This window comes from Pelobates fuscus, chromosome 4 (genome assembly GCF_036172605.1).
Source record: "Pelobates fuscus isolate aPelFus1 chromosome 4, aPelFus1.pri, whole genome shotgun sequence".
NCBI lineage: Eukaryota > Metazoa > Chordata > Amphibia > Anura > Pelobatidae > Pelobates > Pelobates fuscus.
This window is the reverse complement of record NC_086320.1, coordinates 74,640,977-74,654,968: the sequence shown is the minus strand read 5'-3', so window position 1 is coordinate 74,654,968 and position 13,992 is coordinate 74,640,977. Positions and strand designations below refer to the sequence as shown.

At 34.0% G+C, this 13,992-nt stretch overlaps 1 protein-coding gene across 1 annotated transcript in view; it reads left to right on the top strand.

Moving 5' to 3' along the window:
- The window catches only part of LOC134607811 (polyamine-modulated factor 1-binding protein 1-like), a 340,326-nt gene that overhangs the window by 294,580 nt on the left and 31,754 nt on the right, over positions 1-13,992 (top strand). The window contains 2 exon segments of the mRNA XM_063450371.1: positions 5,345-5,438; positions 7,677-7,736. Coding sequence (XP_063306441.1) covers positions 5,345-5,438; positions 7,677-7,736 — 154 coding nt within the window.

Sequence of the window (13,992 nt, the reverse complement as noted above, 5' to 3'; positions counted from 1 at the left end):
TGTTTCATATTCTATTTCTGTGAAGGGAACTGTTTCAGTTTATAACAGGAAAGATTATGATGTCATTGTGCTTTATTAAAGCCGTTTGCCTCCGCTTAAGTGCTTTTATTAAAGTTCATTATAGCAAAACCCACATTGATGTTTGAAATTGCATGGCAGACAAACAAAGCGAGCTTTTTTGCTTTTTTTTTTTCTCTTGTAGTTAGCGACATAACTGTTAATCTTTGTATCAATCAGGGAATCTTTTAGAATAAAGAAAGATGCACACAATGAAATGTGTTATAAAACAGTGTGAGCGTTGTAACTTGGCTAGTGCAGACATTATTGAACATATATCTGTATTATGTATTTACTGTGAAATAACAACTACTGACTTTGTATTTTTAATATACAAATCATCTGACCTTGTTCATTGATATTCAATAAAAAGGTTTAGTGGTAACTGAGAATCAGCACGAATGTGTAGAATGTACTGCACCTATCATATCCATCCTTTCTGCTACGGACTTAAATGAGTGCTAGTTGTTTATAACGTATACTTAGTTATTGCTTGTCATAAACACCTTTTGACAATGACAGCATAACATTACATGAACCGAGTACTGGTTCGTCCCTAATAAGCCATAAGAATAAAAAATACCTAGCACTTTGAAAAGAGTCTGCCTTTGAGCCCCTGCAGCATGTCTGAAATGCAATATATAAATATATGCAGAAAAGGAATGTTTAGCCTGCTGGGTTTGTTACTCAGTCCATATGCTAAATAGACAATGTGGAGCTGTGTATTTTTAAAAAAAAATTGAGAGGCTCATCAATAATAAGCATTCTTCTGGAATTTGCAAACTCCGCATCCAGATTGGAGCAAAGTGTTGAATAAATCTAGATCCATTTTCAGACCACGGGTTAAAATGGAGATGCCGAACCACACAACATAAGGATTCTTGGACTACCTTAATAAAGTAATCAAGAAATAGCAATCTTAAATATTCCTTAAGGAATTGGAAGAAATTAAAGCGCGTTCAATGTGTCTGTTCAGATGCACATTTTGTCTCAAAAGCAGATCTGAGATAAGTTAGTGTTTCTCTCAAAGTAAATAGTTTTCACATTGTATTCTAGGCAGTGTTAATGTTGACTCCACTTTTGATTTAGTTTTAGTCATAGTCTTTTGACTATAATGCCATTTCGTTTGAGTCACATTTTAGTCATTTTGTTTTCTACTCCAACATAACATTTTAGTTGATTAAACCTGCAGTATATTCAGTTGACTGCAATCTAATGGGTTTAGTTAAAGTTTAAAGTCAATATAGTTTTTGTTTTAATTAATATTTTAGAGTTGCCCATCTGCTTGAAGGGATCAGTGTTAATTTGGACATTAAATTTTGTTTTTGTTTTAGTCATAGTCTTTTGACTAAAATGTAATTATTTTTCAAATAGTCTTTGTCATAATCACTTTATTTTTATTTAGTTATACTATCTTGAAAATATGGTTGTGACGAAGACTGTGATGAAAATGTTTGGTTAATGAACTTAACACTCACTCTAGGATACATATAAGTCAAAAATGGTCTAGATTCTTGGTGCAGATGGAGGTTGAAAATACATCTCATGACACAGCATGTTGACAGGATACAACATGTCAAGAATATTTTTAGTAGAACTGAATATGCACTTTTTTCTTCAGCTGGAGAACACTGAATATTTTATGAAGCAAACCAGAAGTGTTCCAGATTTATCAGAATTAGCTTCCCCACTCAGTCTATCTAGAGCTATCGATCAATAGTTTCTGTTTTAAATATACTCTTCAGAGAATAATACAAAGACTTCACTTATAATTATTCTCTAATAATGTGAAAACAATATATGCAAATTACTTTCAAATTATTACCATCTGGATTGAGATAAATGGGTAAAATTTAAGACTACTCTCATACGAGAGTTGTTCTCCCTTTCTGTGCCACTAAATTGGCATTGGCTCACTGGGGCACAAAAAACATTTGAAGACAGTTGAAATAAATGTCCGAGACACACAGAAATTATCCAATGCAGACTTTATTTGGAGAAAATTTATTCGAATCAGATTTTATTAGGACAAAAGTTGTCCACTACTTTGCCCTTATAAAGTCTGCATTGGAAAATGTCTGTGTGTGTCTGAACATCCATTTCAACTGTCTACTAATTGGGAATATTTCCATCACTGTCTGAGTGGCACCATGGTTGGATGTCTGTTTGTTTTTAGCATGTGAGGTCTTAGTATGTATATCGGCAAAAAAAAAAAAAAAAATGGAATCCTATCATTTATAATGAGGTAATCATTGTGATAAAATGTGAATTCCATAATGACATCAAAAACAGAGGAGCAGTCTTTTTGTGAAGAAGTTATCAGTGCAATTATAACGTTTCTAGCCATCAATATAATATTAGCAGCAAAACTGTCATTCAAAAAAAGTTGGTAGTCTGGCGAATAAGCACTGCTATTTGTGACAAAAGGCAGTGTTTCACGTGTCACTAAGAATGCCTCTAGTAGCTGTCTGTTTCAGGTGCTTCCTCATTTAAGACTTCCTGTTATTCAAAGTCTGTATATTTAGCATTGCTGAATACTGTGAATGCTTTATAGAGAAATATTGCATTCCGTGGTTCTCTATGAGAAGCATCTGATTGGTGATATATGGCAATTGCTGCACTTGTGCCGTGGGGGCCAAATACTGCTCTTTGAGAAACATTGGATTGGCTCAAGATCATCAATAATGATGGTCTCACAGTAGGTGGGGCATCTGCAGCCGAGACCAACATTGAGCTGGATTAAAAGTGATTTTAACCATCTTTTTTAATTTTAAATGTGGGTTTCCAATAATCTGAACATGCACAGAAGCACTTTAACGTTATGAGGATATTTATAACATTATAGTATACCCTATTCACTTTAAGATAGCTGGATAACATGGGACCAGCTTGATTAAGAGCAGGACATTCTTTGTTGACTTAGCTTCTCAGGGGACAAGATTGTGATGTCCCCAAAGTGTAACATTTGATCCATAAGGAGTTTAATTGATTAACTATAACATAGATCACAATAGTTCACCAGAGGTTGCAGTGGAAGATAAATATCTGTCTGTCTGTCTGTGAAAATCTGTGTTTGGATATATGGCATTATGAATCCAATAACGAAACAAGCTACATTGATACCCCTATGATGCTTGTCTGATTTGCCCATATAATCCTGAAAAATCAATACAAGAACAACTGCAAAAACATAGCAAAAATAAAATTACAGCATGGTCTTTTGTTTTGTTTGTTTTTTAATAGAATTTCTAATTAAAATTTTCAGTATTTGTTTATTTGAGGTTATTACTTTTGAATGTTCAGTGAGATTCCATCTATAGTAGCCGTTTCCACAAAGAGCATGTTATGAGCAGTTTACTTACTATAACTTTAACAACAAGACATTTCCATGCTCATGTAGCACTTTGTTAATAAAAGAACTACAATACATTTAGATTGAATGCCAGCTGTCTTTAAACTTTATATAACAATTGGTGTTTCTGATGAAATACCACTGTCCGAGCATAAATACTTTCACAAATAGAATAATTAATGGGAACATATAATTGCATATGCTGAGAAGGAGAACCAGCCAACGTTCATCAAGTATGTTGATTCCATTCACAACAGATGGGATAATAACAAGTTCAATCTGCAGACACCAAATTAATAAATCCATTGACAATAATTCAAAGTGAAATTACAAATGTGAAACAGTCACATAATAATAATAATATAATAATAATAATCACATAACAATCAGATGTTTGTGAATTAATTCCTTAATGTGCAGTTTACATACAAATATATCAGGGTAATTTAAAAACATAATTATACAAAACATATGACATGCTTGTACTTTGCCCTTTTTAAAAAATATATATTAGTAACTATATGGATGTTAACTATTATTATACCCCCGTTTTCCCGTTTATTTTTTTCTTTGTTAGTTTTTGTTTTTCATTTTATTGTATTATTAATATTGTAATTGTTACATTCTACACTTATTGTACTACTTGTTACTATCGATATGTACAAATATTTTAATGTGTAAAAAAACAAAAAAATATAGAATTAAAAAAAATTATAATAATATATATATATAAAATGTCAGGGTTATTCACTAAAGTAAGAATTGTGGGGAATTCAAATTTAATTCAAAGTGAGTTTCACATTTAAGACCAAAATAGCTGAACTGGGTAAATTCTCGCAGTAGACTATATTTCGAGTTTGGCTACTTTGGCCTTAAATTTAAAATTCACTTTGGATTTATGACAATTCTCGCTTTAGGATAACCCAGTGGGTGTTTTTCTCATTGCATTGCCAGGATGTGTATACACAGGACACAAGCCTGCATGTATGACAGCTGTTGTGGGTACACAAACCCTCATACACCCACACAATGCTAAACATGGCATCTCACAATATTTAGATATTATAACATACTGTCTGTGGTTGGATGATGCTTAAGACTAATTAGGTCAAACAAGGGAATATCGGCACATCTTACCGAAATCTTGCCAACCACCTAAAATCTCCCTGTTCTTACATCTCTCCATGCACTGTGACAGCACAAAGAAAACCTGCAACCACTCTTTGTTTGTTTAAAACATCTGGAAATTTTTATTTTTTCTCTATCCACAAGTCGTGCGACATAGTGTGAAAAAAATGTAATCTTCTGGAAAAAAAAAATTCAAGCATTTACTAAAGTTGTAAAGGGATTTTAAATAGAAAAAGCTGTGTCATCTACAAATACATGTCCTTTCTAATTTGTAAAAATGAGATAAAATAGTAGACTTTGACTTGTCATGGAAATTAATTTTAGTGATTAATCCTCTTGCACACAATGGGAACCAAACCATATGAAAATATAATCCTATATTTCAGTTTTAGTGAGTTATTGGATATGAAAAAAATGAATTCTGATTAATAGTTACTCTTATTAGAGATTAAAGAATAGACCCTATTTAATTATTAGTGTATGCAATATCCTTGGGCTTTATGTCAGTAATTAATGCATACAAGATGATATTGATCTGTGTCTCTAGAAGTATCATGTCTACATCAATGTGTTTAGCTGTAGAACTGTTGGGAGGGATTCTAACAATAATGTCATCATGCCCTGAACACAGGTTTCAATTTGGGGTTTGTGCCAGCGGACTCTGTGATTGTATGACCATTATAAAGCTCTGATTGCTAGTACTTAAGTGGGAATCATATAGCTTATAATGGTAGTTGCCTTCATATATGTATGTAGGAATATAATAGTTTTATAGAAAAACTGAATACGATTAACATATTTTTTCAGTCATTTTCAGAAAATGGAAGAGACCTTGACAACAGAAATTTTCAAGTTGAGAAATGAATCACAGTCGAATAAATCTGAGAATGATAGATTAAAGGTATAATGCTTTTGATGGTTTCTGTTAAGGTTTCTTTTTAGTTTTCATGTCTATTCAACACATACACCTGAGTTAGGAATAAGGGCAATGTTGTTGGTTATTTGAGATATGTGCAACCTAGATTCTTAAAGGGACACTATAGTCACCAAAACAACTTTAGCTTAATGAAAGCTGTTTTTGTGTTTAGATCATGTCTCTGCAAAACTCACTGCTCAATTCTCTGCCATTTAGGAGTTAAATCACTTTTGTTTCTGTTTATGCAGCCCTAGTCACACCTCCCCTGGCTGTGACACACACAGACTGCATGAAAGAATTTTTTTTATTTTCAAACTCATGCAACTTATGTAAAATGTTTTTTTATCGCTTGCTTTGTTAATTGAACCTTAATAACACACATAAGGCTCATACAGGATCTAGCAAGCTATTAACAGAGTGGGAGATAATACATTCTAAATTAAACAGAATTTGCAATAAAGGAAGTCTAAACATTATATGTCTCTTTACAGGAAGTGTTTAGAAAGGCTGTGTAAGTCACATGCAGGGAGGTGTGACTAGGACTGCATAAGCATAGTGATGTAACTCCTAAATAGCAGATAATTGAGCAGTGAGATTGCAGAGGGATGATCAATACACCAAATCTGCTTTATTAAGCTGAAGTTGTTTTGGTTCTATAGTGCCCCTTTAATACACTGCTTTGCCAAATAAAAAGTCACCACACAAAAAAAAGGTCACACAGTCTAATATTTTGTTGGACCGCCTTTAGCTTTGATTACGGCATGCATTCGCTGTGGCATTATTTCGATAAGCTTCTGCAATGTCACAAGATTTATTTCCGTCCAGTGTTGCATTAATTTTTCACCAAGATCTTGTATCGATTATGGGAGAGTTGGACCACTGTGCAAAGCCTTCTCCAGCACATCCCAAAGATTCTCAATGGAGTTAAGGTCTGGACTCTGTGATGGCCAATCCATGTGTGAAAATGATGTTTAATGCTCCCTGAACCACTCTTTGACAATTTGAGCCCGATGAATCCTGGCATTGTCATCTTGGAATATGCTTGTGCTATCAGGGAAGAAAAAAAATCCATTGATGGAATAACATGGTCATTCAGTATATTCAGGTACTCAGCTGACCTCACTCTTTGGGCACATAATGTTGATGAACCTAGACCTGACCAACTGCAGCAACCACAGATCATAGCACTACCCCCACAGGCTCGTACAGTAGGCACAAGGCATGATGGGTGCATCACTTCATCTGCCTCTCTTATTACCCTGATGCACGAATCACTCTGGACTAATCAGACCACATGACCTTCTTCCATTGCTCCAGAGTACAATCTGTATGCTCCCTAGCAAATTGAAGCCTTTTTTTGCTGATCAGCCTCCCTGATTAGTGGTTTTCTTAAGGCTACACAGCTGTTCAGTCCCAATCCCTTGAGTTCCCTTCACATTGTGCATGTGGAAATGCTCTTACTTTCACTATTAAACATAGCCCTGAGTTCTACTCTTGTTTTTCTACGATTTGATTTCACCAAACGTTTAAGTGATCGCCAATTACGATCAATCAGGATTTTTTTCCAACCACATTTCTTCCTCGAAGACGATGGTTACCCACTATCCTTCCAGTTTTTAATAATGCGTTGGACAGTTCTTAACCCAATTTTAGTAGTTTCTGCAATCTCCTTAGATGTTATCTCTGCTTGATGCATGCAATGATTTGACCCGTCTCAAACAAACTAACATCATTTCCACGACCACAGGATGTGTCTTTCGACATGGTTGTTTAAGAAATGAGAAGCTACTCATTGCATCATTTGGGGTTAAATAACTTGTTGCCAGCTGAAAGATAATCGCCCATACAGTAACAATCCAATAGGAGGCTCTTACCTATTTGCTTAGTTAAATCTAGTTGGCGACTTTTTTTTTGGCCAGGCAGTGTATAAATCACAAGTGAGAAAAAGTATGAACAGAATGCATGTACTTTTGTATAATTAATACATTAATTATACATTTTCCCCTTGATGATGCTAATTATTATCAGATCTCAAATTATGTGTTCAGCAGGATGAATGTGAATTTACAAGCATAAAAATATTCAAATTCTAGTCAGACCACCTGCCGGGTCTCTTTTCCAGTCACTCTTTGTGGTTCTTCTATGCATGCTTGATCATCACCAATTAATTTCAATGGACAATAAGATCATAATTCCTATTTTTCTTTTTTTTTTTTGGTATAGGCAAGTAATGCTGAACAAGAATCACTGATTGAGAAACTCAGAAAACAACTTGAATTACAAGTGTGAGTACATGCAAACTTTCATTTATATATATTTTTTTGTTTGTACTAAATCATCAGATTTTATACTGCATGTATTATATTTTTTTTGTTATTCACATTTATTGACTTCAATACATGGTAAAATACAATAACAAAGAAGACAATGTTTGTTGAGCACATGACAGATGGTTTAGGAGGCAAAGTCAGAGCATGAACATAGTACTAGTAATTATATCTAGTCGATACATTTGTCTTAGTTCTATTATAATAGCATCTGGGCAAGGAACAAAAAGATGTCAGTAAACCCTCTTTTTTCCGTGGTACAGAACAGAGTCACGAGCAGTCAAGGAAGGAATAGTTAGGGTTCAAGGTATGTAACTGAGCCCATTGAGTATAAAGCCACAGTACAGTTGGTGACGAGAAGAAAAGCTATGGAAAGGAGGAAGGAAAGGATCGGGGAGGGAAGAGGGGAAGGAGGGTGAGGGAAGATAAAAAAAACACAGCCCCACTCTCAACCATCTTACCAAAGATGAATGTGGCCGATCTGACCCGTTCCGCTATTCTGCATAGTTAACCTAAATGAATATAGCCATTTCATTCAACAAAACAATTTGTGCAAAACATGTTATGTCCATAAACAAATCAGTTTGTACAAATCAAAATCGAAGTAATCCACACCTGAAATACGTTACTAAATAACCATTTTCATGTTCATTACAATAGATTTTATATCAGGCAAAACTCTAAGATGGAATTTCTCCTGATGTTGTTCAACCACTCTTATGATCCTTGGCCAGTATGTATTGGACAGGACGAGGTTCATATTAGTTATGGTTGAAAACTAGCTGTTTTTCACTCTGCAGGCATAAAAGTGTTAACTAGTCTTCTGTGTGATTACTGACCAATGCTTAATGCTACTTAAAAAAATCCACTGGATTTTCCATATTGTTTTAATAAACTTAATTTATGTTTTCTTAACAAATAAGTTCCTCATGTCCAGATTCCAGGAATGCTCAAAGTGAATAAAAAGATACATGGCCAGTGGCATGTCTAATGTTTTCTCACACTTTTTGGATTGCATATAATTAAAAACACAAAAACCATTTTATGGCGCATCAAGAAACATTTCTGAAATTCTTTGCAAATACAAATCTTACAATACTGTTGCCTGTCAAGATTGATCCCACAGGGATATGTTTACATTTATGAATAACAGGTCTATGACTACCCAAAAACGTGGAAAAAAATATATCACATTTTAGCAATGCCCGGTAAATCCTTTAATCTTTTTCTTCTATTCAAAGATCATTTTTTTTAGAATGTGGCCCCATGTCACTATAGTTAATGGGGCATCATAAACAATATAACCCTTACAGCTCAGTGTAGTGATTATACTGCTATGGATATGTGGTTACAGCCACATAGCATAGAAACACAGAATGTGACGGGAGATAAGAACCGTTCGGCCCATCTAGTCTGCCCAATTTTCTAAATATTTTCATTAGTCCCTGACCTTATCTCAAGTCTAGGATAGTCTTATGCCTACCCCACGCTTGCTTAAACTCCTTCACTGTGTTAACCTCTACCACTCCAGCTGGAAGGCTATTCCATGCATCCACTACCCTCTACGTAAAGTAATACTTCCTGATATTATTTTTAAACCTTTGCCCCTCTAATTTAAGACTATGTCCTCTTGTTGTGGTAGTTTTTCTTCTTTTAAATATACTCTCCTCCTTTATTGTGTTGATTCCCTTCATGTATTTAAATGTTTCTATCATATCCCCCCGTCACTTCAAACCTATCACTGCCATCCATGTAGGATAGACGTGATACTGATAATGTGGAGGTGTAAATGACATATTATCAAAGAGGATGGGTCTCAGCATACCAAGGAAAGCCCTGTTTTTTGACAAACTTCTACCACATTATTTGACAAAAACAGATGGCACTCATAGACGTTTTACTGAGCTGTTGTTGATTACGTTACCTTAACTGCCCTGCTTTATGTGTGATGGCTCTGGTATATACAATATTTTAAAAATAAACATATTACAAAGCTGGAAACAATGTACATGTACAATTCGAATTTTGAAATTACATTTTTAAATCTGGAAACGAAATCATTACGTACAAGTATGTACTGATTCACCTTATTTTCTGTTTCCAAACGGCAATGCATCAACACAATTTTAGCGATATTGGAATGCATGTGCCTACATAGCCTCAGCTTTATCACTTTATAATTTAAGGTTGCAGAATGATAAATGACACCTGCGTTATTATGCAAACATAATGGCACATCATAAATGTCATTTGAGCATCACAGTTTAACTCTTGTATCACATTAATCCTTGTTGTATGAAGATAGAAAGATTAGAAAATCCAAAGAAAATGACAAAATAACATCACAACAAATATTGCTGTCATTTTTTTCTAATGGTTCCGAAAGTAGCTATGATTGAACAGCTTATTTAAAAATAATAATACAATCATAATTGTTCAGTTTTAAAACCTTATTTCCCCCATGTGAAATCAATTCATTTTGTGATGTAGGTATTTTGAGATATTTGATAGTTTCGTATCAAAGTATTCTGGACAGGAGAGCCCAGGATCTTATTATAGAGATGTCAGTTTTAGTTTGAAACATAAACATATTTTTTATTCCAATATTAGTGCTTATAGTGATCAATGGCTGTGTGTGAAGTACATTAGAATTTGTTTTTTTGATCAGCGGAATGCAATTATTCACAAAACTCAAAACAGAAGGCAAAGTTGTGAAAGAGAGAGGAAGAGTTATAGCTTTCTTGCAGTGCAGGTAATTTTAATATAGACGAGATTGGTCGAAGTCCTGCAGTTTGGACTGATAGATTATCTTGCAGAACTATCATTTCAATAATCTCAATGACAGTGCAGCAGTGGATACTTGGTACACTATTATAAATTAAATTTACGGCAAATGTCATTGCAGAGAATATGGAAAGAAATCCGTCATTTGTGTTTGTGGAAGTTAAGATAGGAAAAATTTAAGATTCTGTGACAAAACATAACAAAAATGATGTATATGCTGTGGCAATATTACCAGTTCTATGCAATTTCCTTTTTCCATTACAATTTCATTAATATACTGGAGTCGCAACTGAGTATGCTATACCAACACAGCATGTTCTCAGAAGAAATAAGCACATACCTACATACCCGTGATAAAGAGAAATGGCTGGTTTGCTTCCTCAAGCGGAAACAGTCAATGCTTTAGATGACAAATTTGCTTCGGCTCACCAGTGAATCTGTGCAGGGTAGCCATGTTTATCCATCGTATTGCGAAACGCAATTTATAAGAAAGAGAAGTCTACACACAGCAGGGAGAGAAAGAATATAGAACAAACACTAAAAGGGTTTAGATCCTGATTAGAGTGCAGCTGAGTTAAGCGCAAGGACATTTAGTAAGTATTTTGTTCTCAGTAAGTGTACAGTTTTCACATGATGGCATGTTTAGGGCGCGATAAGTGGCTTTAACTATTTAAGTACTGTAATTGTCTTTCCCCATTGAATGATTTCTTCTTGGCAAAAAAACAAAACAAAACAATAAACCACAACAACTGTGGTTCATATCCCTTTTATTCCACCAGTTTTACGATTGTGTAAAAGCATTTTTGTTCTGTTTTTTTTAGAAAGGATATTAAATACAGTATGCAAACACAGATATAATACACTCAATTTATAAATAATTTTACAGGAACACTATAATCACCAGGACCACTTCATCTCAATGATGTCCTTTGGGTGCAGTGGTCCTATCATTTTAACCCTACAATGTAAAACATGGCTTTTTTTAAAAAAAAAAGGTTTAAATCCACATCTAGTGGCTGCCTTTCTGACAGCCACTGACTGCAGCATTTGATCGGAGTAGAGGGATTTTTGGCTGCGCATGCACTCCTCGAGCCTATAGCTTCCATTCTCTAAGAGAAGCAATGGATTGGAAGATATCGCAGGTGATGTCAGCTTGGATGCTCACATTATGGAGGCAGAGCTGGAGGCTTTAGTAGTGGAGTCCTGGCACTGGAAACAAGTTCCCTTCAACAATGGCCAATTGCCATATTTTAGTACTTACTAACAGATTTTAATTTGCCTACATTCAGTTTAATAAGCATGCACTAGCTTAACTTATAAATGGTAAACTTTGTCAGGTTGTACAGCACTTTCAAAATGCTGGTCAATATTTTAAAAGCAAAATAACAGATAATTACCAGACAGCTTGTGCTATCACCAGTCGAACCTTCTTATTTAACCCCTTAACGCCGTTACGGCGTGCTATGCCGTCACGGGTTAAGTGGGCTTTAAAGCCGTTATGACGGCATAGCACGCCGTAACGGCTTCCAGCCACTGGAGGTAAGATGTACTTACCTCCGCCGCGATCCGCTTCGGGAGGACTGCCTCACAGCCCAGGCAGCCCTCCCACGGCAAATCAGGTCCCCGGGGGCCATGTGATCGCTCTCAAAGAGCGATCACATGGCCCTCTACAGCTGGCTGTGGATCTGCCAGCAGGGGGACTGTTTGAAATATCAGACAGTCCCCCTGCTGGTGGGAAGTATAAAAAAAAAATAAAAGACAAGTGTAAAAATAAATTAAATATATTTATATATATATATAATATGTATATATATTATATATATAATATATATACATATTATATATATGTAACGTCATACAAAGTGTATTTTAATATTAATATAAGTATATATATTAATATTAAAATACACTTAGAATGACGTTACATATATATAATATGTATATAATATGTATATATATTATATATATAATAGATGTACATATATATATTATATATAAATACGTATAATTAAAATAATAAATAAATAAAATAATAAAATAAATAAATAAAATATTGAAACAAAATTTAATATAAATTATATATGCATATGTAATTTCATTCTAACTGTATTTTGTTATTAATATATATATATCGGTAACAAAATACACTTATAATGACATTTTATATATATATATATATATATATATATATATATATATATATATATATTTATATATATATATATATAATACAAATAACCGCAAATATATATATATATATATATATATAGATAAATACATATAATTACATAAAAGATTACATTAGTATACATTAAATACCTATAAATGCATATATATTAAAATTCTACATGTATATTTAAATAATCTTTTAACGTAATTATGTGATTTGATTAATTCAAATTTGATTGACATGCCTGACAACACAGGGAGAAAGTGCAGAGAATTTAATTTGCAAGCACTATATTTGACCCTGTAACTCTCCAAGACACCATAAAACCTGTACATAGGGGGTACTGTTTTACTCGGGTAAATATAATATAACTCGGGTAAATATAGTATAACTCGGGTAATATTCGTGTTTCAAACTGGTAAATTGTATTACAACGATGATATTTTAAGTAAAAGTGACATTTTTTGCATTTTTTACAAGCGAACTGCACTTTTATGGTCTATATTATAGTTGTAATATGTTTTACTGTTTTAAAACACTAATATTTGTGTCTAGTGAAGTCTCCCGAGAATAACAGTACCCCCCATGTACAGGTTTTATGGTGTTTTGGAAAGTTAGAGAGTCACATATAAGGCTTGCATTTCATTTTTTTCACATTGAAATTTGCCAGATTGGTTATGTTGCCTTTGAGATCGTATGGTAGCCCAGGAATGAGAATTACCCCCATGATGGCATACCATTTGCAAAAGTAGACAACCCGAGGTATTGCAAGTGGGGTATGTCCAGTCTTTCTTAGTAGCCACTTAGTCACAAACACTGGCCAAATATTCGTTTTTTGCTTTTTTCACACAAAAACAAATATGAACGCTAACTTTGGCCAGTGTTTGTGACTAAGTGGCTACTAAAAAAGACTAAACATACCCCACTTTCAATACCTTGGCTTGTCTACTTTTTCAAATGGTATGCCATTATGGGGGTAATTCTCATTCCTGGGCTACCACACCGTCTCAAAGATAACATTACCAATCTGGCAAATTTCAATTTGAAAATGGAATGTTCTATATTTGACCCTGTAACTTTCCAAAACAACATAAAACCTGATAATGGGGGGTACTGTTGTACTCGTGAGACATCGCTGATTACAAATATGTGCATTTTTTTTGCAGTAAAACCGAACAGTATTATGACATTCACAGTTAAAATGTCAGACGGAAATGCAAATTTTTAAAAAAATCTTATTTTCTCACATTTTTTTTAC